Source organism: Lactuca saligna, chromosome 5 (genome assembly GCF_052625555.1).
Source record: "Lactuca saligna cultivar CGN05327 chromosome 5, ASM5262555v1, whole genome shotgun sequence".
NCBI classification, from domain to species: Eukaryota; Viridiplantae; Streptophyta; class Magnoliopsida; order Asterales; family Asteraceae; genus Lactuca; species Lactuca saligna.
The window spans coordinates 4,300,326-4,321,514 of NC_136421.1; the positions used below are offsets into that span (position 1 = coordinate 4,300,326).

The 21,189-nt window shown below is 37.0% G+C and overlaps 2 protein-coding genes across 2 annotated transcripts; one reads left to right on the forward strand and one right to left on the reverse strand.

The window, feature by feature from the left end:
- Positions 1 to 9,384: 9,384 nt before the first annotated feature.
- On the forward strand, positions 9,385 to 11,239 carry LOC144997170 (small ribosomal subunit protein eS8-like). Its single transcript, XM_078957005.1, has 5 exons — positions 9,385 to 9,513; positions 9,626 to 9,698; positions 10,340 to 10,676; positions 10,749 to 10,918; positions 11,018 to 11,239. The coding sequence occupies exons 1-5, from the start codon at positions 9,510 to 9,512 to the stop codon at positions 11,097 to 11,099; spliced, it is 666 nt and encodes a 221-aa protein (XP_078813131.1). The 5' UTR covers positions 9,385 to 9,509; the 3' UTR covers positions 11,100 to 11,239.
- A 3,321-nt stretch (positions 11,240 to 14,560) lies between these two features.
- On the reverse strand, positions 14,561 to 18,389 carry SHV3 (PLC-like phosphodiesterase family protein). The gene is made up of 8 exons (XM_078997519.1): positions 18,111 to 18,389; positions 17,328 to 17,621; positions 16,625 to 17,242; positions 16,509 to 16,547; positions 16,122 to 16,406; positions 15,882 to 16,024; positions 15,301 to 15,787; positions 14,561 to 15,085 (listed from the first exon to the last, which is right to left on the reverse strand). Exons 1-8 carry the CDS (start codon positions 18,211 to 18,213, stop codon positions 14,781 to 14,783), a joined length of 2,274 nt encoding a protein of 757 aa, XP_078853645.1. The 5' UTR covers positions 18,214 to 18,389; the 3' UTR covers positions 14,561 to 14,780.
- Positions 18,390 to 21,189: the final 2,800 nt, after the last annotated feature.

Genomic DNA, 21,189 nt, shown 5'->3' on the forward strand with positions numbered 1-21,189 from the left:
GATTCAAGAGTTGATAGATGAAGGAACCTCTACCGCTGGCATTCAACCCGAGGAGGAAACTCCGGTTGAACCGATTGATGAATCCTTACCTCTTAGACGTTCCGATAGAGTTAGAGTTCATCCCCAGTTTTATGGTTTTCATATTACTACCGAAGGGGACACGTATATTAGTGATGGTACACTAGTAAATCTTGATGAACCTAATAGCTATAAGGAAGCCATGGTAGGCCCGAAGTCTGCGAAATGGAAAGAGGCGATGGATAGCGAGATCCAATCCATGTACGATAACCAAGTTTGGAATTTGGTTGATTATGTGCCCGAACGTAAGACCGTAGGGTGCAAGTGGATCTTCAAGAAGAAGACCGACGTGGATGGGAACGTACACACATATAAAGCGCGATTGGTCGCGAAGGGCTTTACTCAAACTCCCGGAGTTGACTATGATGAGACCTTCTCACCAGTTGCGAAGATTAAATCTATTAGAGTGATGCTAGCAATTGCCGCATTTCATGATTATGAGATTTGGCAAATGGATGTCAAGACCACTTTCCTTAACGGAAAGTTGGCTGAGGATGTTTACATGGCTCAACCAGAGGGGTTTGTGGATCCGAAGCATCCGAATAGAGTGTGTAAGCTTGAGAAGTCCATTTATGGACTTAAGCAAGCATCTCGCAGATGGAATCTTTGCTTCGATGAGAAAGTCAAAGAGTTTGGATTTGTACGAAGCGAAGACGAATCTTGTGTATATGTCAAAGCCAGTGGGAGTATAGTAAGCTTCCTCGTTCTATATGTCGATGACATATTACTCATAGGAAACGACATCCCGACTCTGCAGGAGGTTAAGTCCTGGCTCGGGAAGGGCTTCGCTATGAAGGACCTCGGAGAGGCTTCTTACATTTTGGGAATAAGGATAGTAAGAGAAAGAAGTAAGAGACTAATTGGACTTAGTCAGAATACTTACTTAGAGAAGGTACTAAAACGTTTTAGTATGGAAAACTCAAAGAAGGGAGAACTACCGATACAAGGAAATGCCAAGTTGAGTAAGACTCAAAGTCCGAGTACCGAAGCTGAGATAGCAGAAATGAGCCGAGTACCATACGCTTCCGCAGTTGGCTCAATCATGTACGCTATGACTTGTACTCGCCCTGATGTAGCATTCGCTTTGAGCATGGTTAGCAGATATCAAGGGAACCCTGGCAAAGCACATTGGATTGCGGTGAAGAACATCCTTAAGTACCTTCGGAGGACAAAAGAATGGTTCTTAGTCCTTGGAGGGAGTGATGACTTGAAGGTGAGAGGGTATAGTGACGCCAGCTTTCAGACCGACAGGGACAACTACCGTTCGCAGTCGGGCTGGGTCTTTACCCTAAATGGAGGAGCAGTGACTTGGAAGAGTTCCAAGCAAGAAACCGTAGCTGATTCAACGTGCGAATCAAAGTACATCGCAACGAGCGAAGCGTCGAAGGAGGCAATATGGTTAAAGAACTTCATTGGTGATCTTGGAGTTGTACCGGCCATAAAGGAGCCCATGGAGATTTTCTGTGATAACGAAGGTGCAGTTGCCTTGACCAAGGAACCGAGGGATCATGGTAGATCTCGACATATCGACAGAAAATATCACTTCATTAGACATCGTGTAGAAGAAGGACAACTCGTAGTGAAGAGGATATCATCAGAAGATAACCCAGCAGATCCGCTTACGAAGGGACTGAGTAGGGTTAAGCACTTGCAGCATGCTAGGAGTATTGGGCTGAAGGATGATATTAGTATAGATTAGATAGTATTAGAAACGTATAATAGATAAATGTAATTAACATTTGATGATTAAATAAAGGAGTTTTATTTATGAGTAAAGTTACTATCACATGTTAGTTGTTTAACTATTGTTTCACTTTGCATGTTTTGACTTCCAGAATAATTGAGTTTATTAGGAATAATCGAATTATTCAAATGGTCCACAATCGTTCATATGTTGGGAGTAGATATGAATGAAGATTGTCATGAATTGGTGTGTAGAATGTCTAAATGGTGTTAGACATAGCAAGGGTTGCTGCAACGTTCATGAGTGCTTATGAACTGGTTTTGAGCATTGGAATAAACCCGCACTTGCTGGAATCACCTTATGGAATACGATATAAAAGGTGATCGCAAGACGATAATATCATATAGTCTTAAAACCTAGATATATGGTTTATTATTTGTTAATTGATTGTGCATTGATAATGCGAAAACGCATCAGTAACTTGATATTATAAAACGCATTGTTGTATATTGTTGGTTAATGAATAAGTAAATGCATATAAGTCGAAGTTTATCTGTAAATTTTATCCTAAGAGGGTAGAAGAGATATCTTGGCCACTCGATGATTTGATTTGACTTATGTGCCGGCCCGGTCAGAACTAAATTGATGTGTTCGATTAAGTTCTATGTCGAATAAATCGGAGATCGAGAAATTTAAATGCATGACTAACCATTCCATAGGATTGTCAGCATGATATCTAACAGAGGACTGTACGATCCCTTATCTAAAGGACAAGATTGATTAGATCAGAGTTGAGAGCTACGATTGCAAACCGAATTGTACTTGTATAGTTACTAGACTTATCCAAGTGGGAGACTGTTGGAATAGTGTCTAAGGCTATAACTATATCCGGTTGTGCATGGTCCTTTTGGGTTGCCTTCACCATAGCAACTTGAAGGATGACTTGTTAAGAGAGAGTAAATATTATAAGGAATAATATATGGCTATTTGATTAATATAAGTCATAAATTAATTGGTATTAATATGGTGACTTAAAGAGATTAATTAAATAAGAGGGTATAAACTGTCAATTGTTTGATAGTTACACTTTAGACTGTAAATCCTTATCCTAGATAGGATGGACGATTTCTAGGGCTTGGATAAGCCAAAATCGTCCATAGGGTTATCTATGGAATGGATTTGGATAGCCTTAAGAGAAGATTATCCAATTAGGGTTTAGGTGGTAACCTTTAAGGAGTCTACAAGTATAAATAGACCCTAGGGGTGAGGGAATTCGACACACAACCTAAAGCAAGGAACCTCTGGCCGAATTCCTCCCCTCTCCTCTCTCCTAAATCATCTTGCTTGCTATTGGTGTTTGTAAGCCATTAGAGGAGTGACATTTGTGACTCTAGAAGCTCCAAGACAAACAAGATCAACAAGGAACTCAAAGGTATGATTCTAGATCTGTTTCATCATTGTTATTTAACCTAATTAGCTATTAGAAGTCTTGGATTCAAAGCATGTTTAATTAGAAAGCCTAGATCCGAGCAATAGGGTTTTGCATGCGCACATAGGAAAGTTCTTATGGCTAAAACCCATCAGACACTTGTAGAGGTGAGGGCCGATTTCAAGAATAGTAGTGACTATTCTCTCAAAGTTCCAAGTTTGTGGTGATTTGTGATTTCCATTTGAGACATTCACATTATGGGTGCTAGGCTCTAAAACTCCAAGCAATCAACTACTACTACAAGGTAAGTATTTCTACTAGCTTAATTTGATTCATGTTCCCCATGCCATGCTAGTTAGGATATGAACCTTGGAAAAATAATTATTTGCATGTATCTTAGACAAACATAGATCCAAGGTTTATTAGGGTTGCATGTACACTTAGGAAGTGTTAGAATGCTCAAAACCCATCAGTTTCGTTGGGGGCCTGAGCAGCAGGTGGCGTTTGAGACTCTCAGGTAAAGATTGTGCGAGGCACCGATTCTTACCTTGCCAGAAGGAGTAGAGGATTTCATAGTATACTGTGATGCCTCGATCACTGGAATAGGAGCAGTTTTGATGCAACGAGGCTGTGTGATAGCCTACTCCTCGAGACAGTTGAAGCCTCACGAGGCTAACTATCCTACGCATGATTTGGAGTTTGGGGCAGTGGTGTTTTCCCTCAAGATTTGGAGACATTACCTCTATGGGGTCCGTTGTACTATTTACATGGATCACAAGAGTTTGAGGTACCTCATGGATCAGCCGAATCTAAACATGAGGCAGAGGCGATGGTTAGATGTGCTAAAAGGATTATGATTGTGAGATCCTTTATCACCTAGGGAAGGCCAACGTGGTGGCCGACGCTCTAAGCCGCAAGGCAGTGGCGGCCCCGATCAGAGGCATTTGTTTGAGGATGCCGGTAATTACTCCATTATTGGAGCAAATCAAAGAGGTGCAGGCTGAGGGCCTTAAGGAGGAGAGGCAGAAGTGTGAGAGGATTGTGGGCTGAGTACCTTCTTTTGACTACGATAGCCGAGGATTATTGACCCTTCATGGGAGGGTATGGGTACCGTACTGGGCGGAGTACGGAAAGTGTTGATGGATGAGGCCGATAAGTCTCGATTTTCCATCCATCCAGGGGCAACGAAGATGTATAGGGATCTTCAACCCGACTATTGTTGGCCCTGCATGAAGTGGGATGTCGCCTGGTATATGGAAAGATGCCTAACCTGCAGGAAGGTTAAGGCGGAGCACCAGAGGCCTCACGGCAAGATGCAGCCGTTGGACATCCCAATATGGAAATGGGAGGATATCACTATGGATTTCATTACTAAGCTTCCCAGGACCACACATGGAGTGGATTCAATTTGGGTTATAGTTGATCGGTTGACGAAGAGTGCCCATTTTATACCGATCCAGGAGAGTATATCGGCTGAGAAGCTAGCCGATATATATGTGCGAGAGGTGGTGGCACGGCATGGAGTGCTTGTTTCACTGGTGTCAGACCGAGATGTCCGTTTTACTTCCAAATTTTGGAAGCGGTTTCACGACGAGATGGGTACTCGTCTCCTTTTTAGCACCGCTTTCCATCCTCAGACGGACGGACAGAGCGAGAGAACGATTCAAACTCTCGAGGACATGCTGCGGGCATGTGTCCTAGACTTCGATGGCAGTTGGGATACGTATCTTCCGTTAGCGGAATTTTTCATATAACAACAGTTACCATGCGAGTATTGATCGACCACCTTTCAAGATGCTTTATGGGAGGAAGTGCAGGACCCCGATTTGTTGGGGCGAGGTAGGTCAGCGAGTCATTAGTAGCACCGAAGTGGTGCTCAAGATGACAGAGTTGATCCAACAGGTTGGTAGTAGACTGCAGACTGCGCAGAGCCGGCAGAAGAGCTACGCCGATAGGAGGAGTTTAGACTTGGAGTTCCAGGTGGGCGATATGGTCCTCCTGAAGGTATCACCCTGGAAGGGTGTTATCAGGTTTCGGAAGAGGGGCAAGTTCATCGGTCCTTTTAGGGTTTTGGCCCGGGTGGGTCGAGTTGCTTATCGGTTGGATCTTCCGGAAGATCTCAGTCAGATCCACAACACCTTCCATGTTTCTCAGTTGAGGAAGTGTTTGGTGGATGAGACATCAATAGTACCCTTGGAAGATATTCAGGTTGATAGCAGCCTGAATTACATTGAGAGACCGGTTGCGATTGTGGACCGAAAGTCAAAGACCTTGAGGAACAAGGTGGTTCAGTTGGTGAAGGTGCAGTGGCAGCACTGGAAGGGGTCTGAGTGGACGTGGGAGGCAGAGGAAGAAATGAGGGAGCACTATCCAGAATTGTTCCAAGATTTAGCAGCAGTAGACTTTGAGGACGAAGTCTGAGGCAAGTGGGGGAGAGTTGTAGCGCCCCATTCCCGGTATGTATTTAAATAAGTTTATTCCTTTGTGAGGAGCTCGACTAGTCCGTTGCCCGGCTCATCGAGTAGAGACGGGACGAGCACGCGTATTTAGCCGGTTACTCGGTGACTCCACACGCTAGACTCGGCGAGTTTGCTTGTTTGGAGGAAACTCTAATTTTAGGGTTTTGCATCTATTCAAACCCTCTTATGCGCCCAAACTTGTCTCTTTCACCTCCGGAACATCAACTATCAAACCCTAGCCGTTTTCTTAGTGAGTGGGTGTGTGTTTATTGCTTGTGAAGGCATCTTTGGAGTAAGAAGGAGAAGGAGAAAGTTGGAGAGTTCAAGGAAGAGGAAGTAGATCCAGAATACATACTATATTGGTCATCTTTTCTGGTATTAAATTCTATACCTTTATTACTGATCATATAGATCTATGTTATCCCTAAATTGTGGTTTCTAAGCCCAAAACCCCCAAATCCCTTGTGATTAGGCCTTGTGGCCGGGTTATACCTCAGATTTGGACACTCATGGCATGCTAGAAGTATAGAGTTTTGGTTGTGGTTGTGATTAAAGTCCCCATTAAGCCTAGAACCTCATTAAGAGCTTATTTTGGTCACATGAAGCCTTTAAAGCCATCCATGCATGTAAAGTTAGCAACTTTACATGAAAAACATGCCCTAGAAGTTTAGATCCATGATTTGTAGCAGTTGCATGGCTCAGATCGGACCTGTATGGAAAAAGGACTGAATGAACTCGACGAGTCCTCAGGGCAGCTCGGCGAGTTATATGAAGTTAGCCGTCGACTCGACGAGTTGGAAGAACAACTCGGCGAGTCCGATGAAGTTTGCCTTAGAACTCGGCGAGTTGTATGAGCAACTCGGTGAGTCGGATGAGTTTTCCAGAGTGAAGTTGTGTTTGAGTAGGATGGATTCATTCCTTCATAGTTACACATAAAGTTAGCAACTTTACGTGTTCAGATGGTTCCAAGATTTCAGATCTACGAGTTAGGAACCATAGAGCGGATTCGAGTGTAGTTGGAGTCTGCACGATAGAACTCGGCGAGTAGTTCCTCAGATTCGGCGAGTCCGGTCAACTGGACGTTGACTTTGACCAGTGGGTAAAATAGTCATTTTACCCTCAGTACAGTTATCAGTAATTGATTGAATGTATTTATGGAAATTGTAGTCGGGGAGACACCGGAGCAGCAGCAGACGATTTCCAAAGAAGTTCATTTAGCAGCCAGTGTATGAGGTGAGTTTCCTTCCAGTAGGAATGGGTCTAAGGCCACAATGCCGGCCCGTTTAGTTAGTAGTAGTTTATGGACTTCGGTCCGATGTAGTTTTTAGTATGTTTGATGCCTTCGTGGCTCATACAGGATTTATGTGTTATGTGTTCCGGGCTACGGCCCGATGCAGTATGCGGTTTATGTGTTCATGCTAGTTGATATGTTTATACCATGCCATGTTATGCTCAGACAGTTTCCGGACTTCAGTCCGATGCAGTTAGTTTCGGACTTCGGTCCGATGCAGGGGAAAAGGTCCCAGTCAGTTCCGGACTTCGGTCCGATGCTGTTTCCGGACTTCGGTCCGATGCAAAGGGTAAGGCCCTGGTTAGTTTCCGGACTTCGGTCTGATGCAGTTTCCAGACTTCGGTCCGATGCAGTGGGCAAGGCCCAATATGTGTTTGTATGTTATTGTATGGTATGTGGTAGCTTGGGGGAGCTCACTAAGCTTCGTGCTTACAGTTTCAGTTTTGGTTTCAGGTACTTCCGCAAGTAAAGGGAAGAGCTTGGGTTGATGGCATCGCACACACCACAACTTCAGTTTGTCCTGGGAGTTGTTTTAGCTTTTCATAGATGTGAATTGATACAGTCTTGATACAGTTTCCTCATGATACTTTGCTATGGTTTTGAGATATTGACGTACGAGTTTTATTTTATGATATTAACATGATGTTTTTAGTAATTACTAAACAAAAATTTTTGGGTCGTATTTTGGGATGTTACATAGTGGTTTCGAAAAAATGAGAACCAGAACTGGAACCGCTTAAGGCGGTTCCCGTTTCGGAACCGGCAGTTCCGAGGCGGTTTCGGTTCCGAAAGCGGGTACCCAGTTCCGATGCTCATCCCTACTTGCGAGCACATATGAAACTCAACCCGGGAAAATGCACTTTCGGGGTAGAAAAGGGCCAGTTCCTGGGATATCGAATAACTAAAGTGAGAATCAAACCAAACCAAGTTAAGATCCAGGAATTCCTCGATTCCAAGACCCCACACAGAATAAAAGGGTTCCAGGAAATCAACGGGAGGCTGACCGAACTAGGCAGGTTCATAGCCAAATCGACAGAAAAAGCCGTACCGCTCTTCCACACTCTGAAAGGGTGTATTGACAAGAGTCACTTCAAATGGACAAAAGATGCCAATGCAGCCCTCCAATGCTTAAAGGAGGCCCTTCATAAGCTACCAAAAATGGCAACCGCGTGCGCGGGAAAAACCTTACAGGTATACCTCGCAATGACTGATGAATCCATCTCAACGGTACTAACGGTAGAGAGAAACAAGTAGCGGACACTAATACATTTCGTAAGAAGGGAATTACAAGGCCCCGAAATCAACTACCCAGTCTTGGAAAATTTAGTATTAGCCCTAATTTACATGGCAAGACGCCTACGATGCTATTTTCAAGCACACAAATTTAAAGTGCTGACCAGCTTCCCAATAAAACAAGTCATGCTAAGACCTGAAAAGTCAAGATGATTGGCGAAATGGGCAATAGAACTGAGGGAGCACGAAATATATTACCTCCCTCGGACCAGTATCAAGGCCCGGGCCTTAGCATACTTCTTAATAAAAATACCAGATGCACTTAGAGGAATACCAAAAGTCTTACCAGCAGACCCGCTAGAGCCCAAGGCAAGTAAAGACATATAGGAACTACACACCGATGGCGCCACAAGTAAGGAGGGCTCAGGTGTAGGCCTAACCCTCAAAAACCCAGGGGAGATGAAGTAACATACACCCTAAGATTCATATTTCAGGTTTCGAACAACGAGGTCGAGTACAAAGCACTCCCCGTAGGCCTCCGATTGGCACAAGAACTCGAAGCGAAACACCTCTGGGCTTTTAGTGATTCACTACTGATAACCAACAAGATCAATACAACTTAGGAAACCAAAGATCGAAAGATTCAAAGATAACTGGAAAAATATGTATTCCTGATATCCGACTTTAGAGTGTGATATTTTCATTGCTAGCAATTGTTTTATAGGACACAATGAAAAAAAAAATTCATCCTAAATGGACTTCGTGTGTAAGAATTATGAATGTTCAAAGTTAGGGAAATAAATTAGATTTTTTTTAAGCCAAAACTGCGAAAATCCATAAAGATTTCCGCAATCAATGATAGCAAAACGACGTTTTGCAAAAATAAAAAATAAAAAATCGCAAATGACATCCATTTTCATAGATGGACATTTATGAAAATGGTAGCTATTTTAATTATTTTTTATTTTCTATAGTTAATTTGTGATAAAAACTTTGAAAATGGCTACTATGATTATTTTTTCTTTAAACTAATTACTACATGCCTTTGTTAAATATGAGAACTATATATGCTTAAGTTTAAATAAAATGGCACTTTTATCGATTATTAGTATTAGTATTACTATCAACATTAGTGGGCTGGGTAGATACAGGCCTAGGTTATAGGATTTCATGGTGGTTTTGGGCTTTCAGCCTATAGTAGGTTTTCTGTAAGTGTAGAGAGGCGATCCGCCTCGCCTTTTAAGTCCTTACAAACCCTAATTATATATCGGAAGTCTTGAGTTCGGAGGCGCGGCATAAACCCTAGAGTAGGAGGATCGTCCGCCATCTGCAAACATGGGTACGGTTCATGAGTTAGTAATTTCATGTCTCAAGTTCGAGGATTTGCTACTTCGTCTAGTTTTTCAATGTCAAATTTTAAACACTCCGATGATGACTCATTGCTATTGCAGGTATCTCTCGTGATTCTATGCACAAGAGACGTGCGACCGGTGGCAAGAAGAAGGCCTGGAGAAAGAAGCGAAAGTAATTTACACATTCAGCCTCTATTTGCTTTTATAGTCGGTCGTTAATTACACTTTCCGATTGTTTGATCCGTTTCATAATTCCTTCTACCTGCTTGCAACGTGTGTTTGGTCCTCTTTCTTTGTTTAATTCTCTACTCTATTTTAATCGTTCTCATGGATAATATTCAGATAGTGTGATAGTGAACTCCATTTTTGGTAGCATTTAATTAATAGCTTCACCAGAGTATAGGCTTTTCTAAACATTAAATATCGCTGGTTTTCTCAAGCTTCTATTTGAAAAGCTGAAGTCTATGCTTTTAATTTAAAAGTGCTGTTGAGGATTTCATTCTAGCTCACAATAACCTCATAGCTTCTACTTGTAGACTCAATCACCTAATTAGGAGAAATTCGTTTTCAGTTATCTTCCTAGTAATTAAATTTTTTAACAAGACGATGGCACAGTGGAAGAGATAGTTAAGTAGGAGAAATTCGTAGATTATACCATCTGTGTCATCTTGTAAACAGAAGGATGACATATAGGATGTAAAGCATTACACCTAAAGTATCTTATCAGTTTCAAATTGAAGAGCATGGAGTTGTTGTCTTTTGTTGTTTAGCAATCCTAACACTTCGATTTTTTTTTTTTTAATTATTATGGAGGTATGAGCTCGGAAGACAGCCTGCCAACACGAAGATCTCGAGCAACAAGACTGTTAGAAGGGTGAGAGTTCGTGGTGGAAACGTGAAGTGGCGTGCTTTGAGGTTGGATACAGGGAACTACTCATGGGGTAGTGAGGCTGTGACCCGCAAGACCCGTATCTTGGATGTGGTTTACAATGCATCCAACAATGAGTTGGTCAGGACCCAAACTCTTGTCAAGAGTGCAATTGTTCAGGTTGATGCTGCACCTTTTAAACAATGGTATCTTCAACACTATGGTGTCGACATTGGTCGCAAGAAGAAACCAGCTCCTTCAGCCACCAAAAAAGAGGGAGAGGTAGGTTCCTGCTTACAGAGATGCATGCATCTATTATAGTTATATTTAATATTTAATTGTAATTAATTATAGGAAGTAGAAGGTGCAGCAGAGGAGGCTAAGAAAAGTAACCATGTGGTGAGGAAATTGGAAAAGCGTCAAGAGGAACGCAAACTTGACCCACATGTTGAAGAACAGTTCTCCAGTGGTCGTCTTCTTGCAGCTATCTCTTCACGCCCTGGCCAGTGTGGTCGTGCTGATGGGTATGTATATTGTTTATTGTTTTCTTCTCAAGTTCATATTACGAATATGTAATTAATAATGTAATCTAAAGTATTTGGTGGGGTAAATTAATTTGTTAGATACATATTGGAAGGGAAAGAGCTTGAATTCTACATGAAGAAGTTGCAGAAGAAGAAAGGAAAGGGTGCTGGCACTGCTTAAGTTGGTTTTTTATAGATTTGTATTTCTTATTTATTTTAAGGGAGGCATGACTGAGATTTTCGTTTTTCTATTGATGTTGAAAGACTAATGCCGGCTTCATGCTATTGGTTTTGTTAACAATTTTGCTTCTATTGTTGCCATGTTTCAGCATCTAGAAAATGCTTTTAAGATTTGTTTTTTTCTGACTTAACTTATTTGGCAATTAATCTAGAGTTGTTAACATACTTAGTAAGAGTAGTTGGGACTGCAAAAATATCTTTATTCACAACCTAACTTCGATTGAAAATTGCACAGAAGTATTTTAACTTAAGAAAAATGTTGAAAAGTTTATTTATCATAAAAAATTAGATTCATTTGTTATCAAGTAAAAACTTTTGGTTTGAAATGACTTCCGGAACATGTTGGTCAATGTTTTGATTGTTATCACACTTTTCAATTTTTTGTTTTGATTGTTAACAAATAATATCCCGTATCTATTGTGATATAGGGTGGGATTCATCAAGTGTTGTTTTGAATGAATGGTCTATTTGCCTTTTGAAAAATTAAGAACATGCATTTTATTGCACCGAAGTCTGCATTTTTCTAAACCAAGCAACTTTGTTTGGAACCAAGTTGGAAGTTAACCAATCAGCCCCTTATTGATGATGCTGCAAAATGCAAGATATAGTTTGAAAAATGCTGGTTGATTGTTGAATGATGAAAAATGACTAGTTTACCATTCTGTTTAAAAAAATAGTATATACCATAATACCAACTAATGCATTAACAAAAAACAAACGCCATAATAAACCAGCAAAACAAGAAAATGGTCATAATCAACAACCAAAGGTCTCAAAACACAATAGGAAATGGAACTCTACAGTTGTGGGATAAGTATCATAAGGCTATGGGTATCAATACGTGTGAAAGTCATTCCACATCATCCTTTATACATCTTCACAACTCATTTAAGAGAAATATAGAGAGAAAGAAGAGAGAGATAACAAGAGTGAGACAGAAGAGAAATATAGAGAGAAAGAAGAGAGAGATAACAAGAGTGAGACAGAAGAGAAAGAAGAGAGAGATAGAAACGGTTTTGATTGGGTGTGAGAACCCGTAGTTGGCTTCACTCCACACCACCATTATTCCTATTGGGGGCGGTGTTCACTAGTGAACATCTCTTCCACCTAGGCTCCACATAGGATTCTTATACGTGAAAAAAGAATCATACCCCATGGCCTAACAATCAAACTGGATTCAGTTCTTCCATCAAGAGTCATGTGTAGTATAATGTGTTGTACGACTTCCCTCACTCATGTCTCTCACATCTTTCCTTTTTAGATTATAATAATTAGAAAAACAAGTTATCTTCATCTCATTTTTTATTATAATTTGTAAGTTTGCATATCTATTTGGTTTATTAATGGGAAATGATTCGTACACAACAATTTTTTGTCATACACAACAATTTATGCATTATATAATTGTACAATACAACACTTTAAAACACAAATTGTTATGTACGGAGAAAAAGTGTTGTATATGAATCAGTTCCCTTAATTAATTTTAAGCGATATAACTTGATTTGTTACATGATGAGCTTTAAACTATATTATTATTCTTTATATGATTTAAAGGAGATATTTTACTCAAAATAAAGAAGATAATAATATTGTTAGAATATGTTGTCATTGAAAACTAATAATTCAGACATAGATAAAATTAAATACAATCATATGCTATAAAAAACTGCCTGTTAACATAATAGATTTTCAGTTAAGTTTAAGTAATATCAAAAGTCATATGTAGCTTCAAAATTAAAATTTATATAATACAGAAACATAACTTTTTTTCTTTAATATATTAATAAATTATAAATATATAAATATAGAAAACAATTAGAGCAAAATAAGATAATAAACAATAACGAAAAATATTTTAATTATCATAATTCCATAGTGTTGGTTTTATATTAAATAATACTAGGCTAGAGACAATTGCACAAGTTTAAAAACATAAGTGATTGACGTGTGCATTTAAATCGGTATAAGAGTTTATCATATTAAATTAGTTCTCTAGTTTAAAATTTTTATAATTAGAAGTCTCAATCAAAATAAATTCTTTATATGATTTTTTTTTGAAGTTCAGTTTCGGCCCTCTAGTTATAAAATGTGTGTTCCGCCCCTGATACAAAGCAATGGCCATCTACAAAAACCACTTTAGGTCGAATTGGCAAAAGCCAGTTACTCTAGAGGCACTATACCGATTTGTAACTGTGTCATAAAGGTTTGCATACTCGAAGCATATCACCAAAAGTGTTGGCTCCTGAATCCACCACAAGAAAGAGCTTTATAGAAATAGTGGATGTTATAGATAAACATAAAATATCATGGTAAGCATGGAAAAAGGGTGATACAAGTAACAGATAAACATAAAATATCATGGTAAGCATGGTAAGCATATCACCAAAAGTGTATGCACCCTATAGTGTTTCTTTCGCTTTCTCCAATCTATGCAGTCACTTTTTTTAGGGCAAGGAAACAATGCTAATCTTATTTTTTTTAGGTTACTTAAAAGGATTTGAGTTAATATCTAAGAGAAACAGGATAATCTTATCAATTAGGTATTGGAACATTGCATTTTGTGGAAATCAATTAATGGGTGTAAGAAAAAAAAAAACGAAGATGCAATTGTAGTGCTCAAATGATGGAAACAGAAAACGAAAGACATGGAAATGACATAGATTTCAGATTACAGATAAGCAAAGGTTTTGGAAGTGTTCTAATGTCTGTAAAGTTGTGTGAACCCCTTGAATAAATATTCTTTTTGCTTAATAGTTAATACAATAATAACATATATTATTGGTTAGTTTTCATTATAACCATATTTATTTATTCTTTTAATTTTATACTATAAAGTTTTCAGTCACTTTTTTTTAATCCCGAGTCATTTTAAACTCGTTTTAAGGTTTAACTATCAAACTGTCATGCACAAAACACTAAAAAAAAATCATTATCATTTAACAATTAAAATATATTGTTATTGTGTGTGTGTAAAGAAAATATACTTTTCGCAAACCAGTCATCCTTAACTCGTTTTAACTATCAAACCCTCATACATAAAACAGTTAAAATACAAAAATCAGTATACTTCAATTGTTCAATGATAATTTTTATTTTTTTAATATTAAATTTAAAAGTTATCATTAAACAATTAAAATATATTGTTATTGTATGTAAAGAAAATAGTCCGTCTAATAAAATTTGGTTTAAAATATGTTGTCATGAACTTATGGTGTCCTTAATCTAATTACTATATTGATATTTTAAGCACCACATCTTTGTTATTTTTCTTAAAGTTATATTTACAAAGTTTTGATCAGTTAAACATAAAGATGTCTAAGAAAGTATAACGATGTCCATTACCAAATTCAATCATATACATAGGTTGCAAAACATGTCCAAGTCCGTAGTTACGGATACTAAAACAAATCAAACCAATACAATAATACTTAACATAACATACAAAGAATTCATCACAGTCTCATGTTTGTTCTCAAATTACATACCAGGAACAAACAAATAAATACTTAATTACAAGAAGAACACTAAAAACTGAAATCAATCGGTACAAAAGCCGAGAACGCATCAAAGCATCCTTTATAAATAATAATCTAAACTAAACTTTTAATGATCCATCCTTTCAAACCAGGAGAAGAAAGGCAGCCACAACAATGGCCAAAGAAGAAAACAGAATCCCAACAGCGGCTTTAGGAGGCTGGCCACTTGGGGAGGCGGAAGGTGGTGACGTGGCATTTCCAGTAGGCGGGGATGGTTTTATGGCTGGAGGGATAGGAGAATCTGCCACGTCAGCCTCGGTCAAAATGGGGTTGGGAGCCTCAGCTGGCGGCATCAACTGTGGTGTCATGAATTGCAGTAGCTGTCCAGGTGAAGCAGGAGCCATGTATGCTGGCGTCTGATTTGGTGGTAGTCCTAAACACCTGTTGACTGTATTTGCCATATTATTTAAAAAAAAAAAAAAAATTAGTATATATTATTAATAACCAAATCTTCCTTATCCACGTTTGGTCATAATGGTGTATTTGATACAAATTTTAAAAGTTGAGAGACCAAATGTGGACACTGCGATGGAAGATTTCAACTTAAACCCTATTTTTTACACACTAACAGTAACAGTAATTAGTAATTATTTATAAACTTACTTCTGTATTTGGCTGCAGTAGCTGGATAATCTGTAATAACACCATCAACATTAGCTCCCACAACATACGAGTTTAGTTCAACATATGGATCCGAAAAGAAGTCCCATGGCTGTGAAATGAACTCATTGTTCATAATCTGTACATAAACCGGGAGCTTAAAAGCTTGAAGTTTTGTCACAACATCAGTTTGATCAACAAGAAATCCACTATTGCGAGGGAATACAGATTCCTTTCCAACCACTACAGAATTAGCCATTTTACTAATATCTGAGATGGTTGCATTCTGGGCATCACCAATGTTCTCATCAACCTCATAAACAAGTTCATGTCTGTTGCTTTTTGCCTTGAATAATCTCAGAACCCCACCATCTGGAGATTGGATTAATATTTTCTTGGTCCTCTGATTATTGTAAGTAGAGTTACTTAATGCACTCATGACTGCATCCACGACACTTAATCCTTGATTTGCTGCTAGGTATGGTGCATTCTGGATGTCAGTTAAACAGTAAAATTAGTGTCAGATTCAGATTTCAATTAATAGAAAAAGAAAAAGGAAATGGAGAGCATAGACATAGACTTGCCTTAATGTTGATCAAGACACCAGAAACAGAAGTAGCATTACTTGCAAAAGCCAGAAAGTCAGACAAGGTCATAAGCTTTCCATCATTTTTGGCTTTTGGATTCCGAAACAAACTGTAGTTCTTATATGTGTTGTATATTGCAGCTAGCAACATAAAAAGAGAAGAAAAAAACATGAATAGAAAGAAATTGTAAAAAAAAAAAAAAAAGTCAAAGAGAAGTGATTAGAGTAGATTGCATACGTGTCAAGCCCTGAACCTGGGTCCATGTGAGGCTAAAGGAATATATCCCAGCAGTAGGCTGAAGCTCAGGAATGACTTGTGTAAGGTTGCTAAAACCTGACTCTGCAGCTGTTGTTCTATCAAGAAGGTTTATAGAGCCTAAACAAAAAGGCACCCCATCACTTGTCATTTGAACAGGGCAATCGATTATATCAGCACCATCAGAAACAGCTTTTCTGTATGCCAAATCAGTACAACCAGGGTAGTCCCCACTTGCTCCTTCAGATGTAATGATCAAAGGTTTTGCTGACACACACAAAAAAAAAAAAAGCTAAAAAAGGTCAATCAAATGCACATTTACAGGTACTAAATTAAAGATTAAAGATACCATCCAAAAGGAGGACTGACCTTTCTTTGCTTGATTTTTTCCCAGATGAGATAGGCAATCTGCAAGGTTTGGTTTCAGATTTATTTAAATTAGAGAAAAGAGATGAATTTGTTGGAGGAGGAGGGTGTAAACTTACCAAATGCTGCAGATGGAGTAATCGGGTTGTCAGAAAGGACACCATCCACAGCAAATTTCCCATTATCGATGAAAGAGAGATACTCTGCGACAGGGTCATAACTGTAATTATAAGCAAACTGTACATCGTTCGCGAAATCAGAAGCAAAAACTTCTAGACCCTCCTTGTGGGCGTCCAACACCAGTGATGTAGATGGTTGCAAATAAAAATCTTGATCCACAGGCCATATGTATGATTTAGGAACTAAGATTCCGGAAGCAAATGTCTTGATAAACTTCAAATTGGTCAAAAGAGAAGAGTATGTTTGGTTGGTGGTTGGCTCGGTTTCGTCCTGACCTAGGAACCGGAAAACTAGTTTGGTTGTTTTGCTTGCTTTGAAGTTTGTCACCAGACTTTTTAAAAAGTTAACTTCTGGAGATGAAATGTAGTTAATAGCCACCTTTTTAGATGTAGTTATCACATAATTTCTCATACTTAAATTATGTTGGCTGTAAAATGCATCATGCTGGATGTTCAACCACAGTCCAGGTGGTTTCACTTGCCCTGAAACTTCTTCCACAGTAAGTAATTTCAATGACCCATCAAAAACTGGAGTTCGAGACAACACCCCCTGTGTTACTGTTGCAATAAAACAACAACACACAAACATAAAACGTCAGTAGCACTTATCACAGATTAATACTAAAATTTAAGTTAAACTTACAGGAGACATTTTCTAGGTCTGCAAGTGAGAAATCCATTGGAAAATATCCTGTTGTAGGGACTCCATTCACAGGGTAGCTTTTATTCCTGTTATTGAACAGAGAAGAAATTGTGGAAGCATTGCTAAGATCAAGATTTGGATAACAGATCCCAGCATTATCGCTAGTCAATTGTACATCACACCAGAGGATCATGTCAGGCACACCAGTAAGCAAAGCGAAAGTATAGGCATTGTAACTGGAGTCGGGAAATAATCCTGAAAACCCACCACGTGCAACCACTAAAGGAGGATCGCCTGCAAAAAGTTACAAAATGGAGTCTTCAGAACATGATACCCTAAAAATGTAGTAAAGTGGAGTCGGGAAATAATCCTGGAATGATACACAAAAAAGCTTCAAAGCCAAAATTTAGTAATTTAGTTAGGATATCTTATTATTTGGAGCTTCAAACGATCAATCCAACATTAACGAAATCAAAAAAATCAGATAATTTTTTTTATTAAGGTCCTTCTAAACCGGCTCGTCTTCTTAGCATAGATCTTTCTGAAAGCGACAGATCACAAGTTGACAAGTTCATTTACACAAAATCCTATGGTTTTTTCTTGCTCCTTCTGGACTTGAAGTCTAGAACTGAATAAAAAAACTAGAGGGAGGGTTTCATAATTTATGCATTCTCACTTCCACAAGCCGAAATCCTCCGAAATTGGAATAAATTTCCCACGACAGAGATCCAAGTGTGAACATCATATACAAAAAAGAGTAAAGGTAGTTGGTGTATTGATTACCTCTTAATGTTAGCCAAGGACTGGTTTTGCTACTAGATCCCTGAGCAGCGGCCAACGAAACCGAGCAGATAAACAAGCTTACTAGACACCAGAGCTTCCACATTGCCGGAAACTCAACTCGACGCCGATTACTTGATTCTTGTTCTCTAGAGCAGCAAGATGTGAGATTTTCTGTGAATATAGATTCACTGCCGATTTTGCAAATTTATTTATTTGAGGGAAGATGTACGCAATGATTTATGATATATTCGCCCCTCTCACGTTACTCGGTTCTTTCACCACCCTATTTAAGTATTTATTCATTATTCATTGTGGCTTGGCTATGGCGACCCACCTAAGCTTTAGCTATTCCCAAAATTTCGATGCTTAATCCATTATGTTGATTTTACTGATATTTATATTTAATCAAACTTGTCTTCTCTAATTATATACATTCTTCAAAATAAAAATAAGAAATTTAACTCTTTAACCTTTATTTATAATAAATGTTTTATAAAACTTTCTTATATGGATTGATATTTTTAAACTTTCATACTTTGTTGTAAAACATATAGAAATTATTATGCTAAAAAATGTAATATATTATATGCGAGTTATTTTTTTTGGTATATGATATTTATGTTATTTGTATTGTTGTGTTTTTCAATGATATATATATATATATATATATATATATATATATATATATATATATATATATATATATATATATATATATATATATATATATATATATATATATATATATATATATATATATATATATATATATATATATATAGTAGGTGTGAGACCCATGTATTACATACGTTTAATTAAAAAAAAAAATATAAAATTTTAACAATTTGAAAAGTTTGAATTTATAATAAAAATGAAAAAAAATGAATTATTAAAATTAATGAGACTTTAATGTATTGAATACATTACATATATAAATAATTTCTAATAAATAGTTTACATATATATTACCTTACACATTAAATGTGAAATTTTAATTTAATAAAATAAAAAATACAATAAAATGATAAGTAAAAAATAGAAATTTTAAAAATTCTATAAAATATCATGTGTCCAAATAAATAAAAAGAGAACATGTAGCAAAAAAAACTTCATTTATTTATATATATATATATAGAAAGAGAGAGAGAGATTATTAGAAGGTAAAACAAAAAACCATATATCAAAGCAAAAAGAAAGGAAGTTAAAATAAAAACTACTACAATAACCATTTTTTGATTCGTTGGAGTAACCTGAATAAAAAATGCATGTTTTCAGTGATAAAAACATTTTCAAAACTTTTTAATAAGAAAAAGCTTTAAAAAATAATCAATTGAAGATGCTCCATGCCTCCATCTAAAATAAGCAGTTATACTAAATTATATTATAAATAATCAGGTCTGTATGCATTTTACTTTTTGAAGTATTTTTTATTTTATCAAATATTGATTATTAAACTAATAAACAAAACAAGAAAGGTAAAGTTAGTGAAAAATAAAGAGATGTTGACAGTGGAAAAGTGTTTTCAAGATAAAACGTCACAAAATTATGTAGTATTTTATAAAATTGAACAAATATCATTCGGTTTAAAAAAAAGCCTGATCTAATTTATTTCTAACATGCTCAACTAATGTGTTTTCAAAATCAACGTCACAAAAATAAAGATTATTATAATTACAGGGGAAACTATACTAGATATTATCGCATAAATTACAAATATATATAGTTACTCCTTTGTTCTAGTTAAATACACAGAAATTAAATATACGTGTGTAATAATGGTATAGTATATTCTAATAACATTAAAATCATCAAATATTTCGGCAATTATTTAGAAAATCGATTTTATAATAAGATATGTTGGAGAAATGGCTGAGTTCAGAAGCCGACGCGAGTCGATGGCACAGCCGAATAGATAAGCATTTGGAAGACAGCTGAACATGGGTCAGCGAACCACCTGCCACGCTGTCTACGTGGGCTTCGAATACAAGACGAGTAAATTTGGTGAGGTGTTTCATGTTTGAATGTGCTTGGAAACACAATAATTGTCCTTAAAATTTCAAATTTTGATTTATAATAATGAAAATTCAAAAGAATAACATTTTAATATGCATGTTAAAATTGAGAGATAATCACCAAAGTGTCACGTTTTTTGTGAATAAACACTAGAAAATAACTACACATCTTATAGATATCGTAAACGACAATCGAATTTGGAAAATGGTTATTTTCGAAATCATTTTTTGAGTTTCGAATATATTTTTATCATAAAAACGAAATTAATAGTATTTTATAAAATTAAGACAAAACATCATAAATGGTCTATATGGTTTCCCCAAATATGTAATATAGTCCCTAAGTTTAAAAAATCTTATAGATAATTGATATAGTTTCAAAACTTTTAACAAAGATTAATCTTATTTTAGCCCTATAAACTTTTCTTATTTGTTTTAAAAGGTCTCTCATGTTTTTTAGTAGTATAAGAGCATAAACCGATAAACTCTATATTTACCGGTTAAAAAAGATCGCTAAGAATAATATTAGCCGGTGGTCATCTATATGGATTTTTTTTATATAAAAAAATAAGAAACACTTTAATATTTAATCTTATCATTCACAATTCACCATTTGACATGTTTACAGTAGGTTTGACCTTTGTCATTTTCAAGGCCCTGTGGCTCGTGTTAACTCACCTCCTTAACTTCATCTTTTTGGTCGGTGGAAGAAATGTTTTTGTTGTGACCCACCGTACACTTTTTTGTATTAACATGGTAAGAAGAATTTGTAATCCTTCATTTATAGTCTTCTGTCTACATGTAACCGATCATATTGATCCTCATCCATGTACTTCTTTTGTATTAACATGGTAAGAAGAACTTGTAATCCTTCATTTATAGTCTTTCGTCTACATGTAACCCATCATATTGATCCTCATCCATGTATTTCTTTTGTCAACATGAACTTTATAACAACCATAAATTTTACGTCAAATTTACACTTTTTCAATCATAAATAAAAACCACATAGCATTGTTTACAAAATGTTTTCAAATCATTTTCCATCAGTGTCCCAAAAATCATAA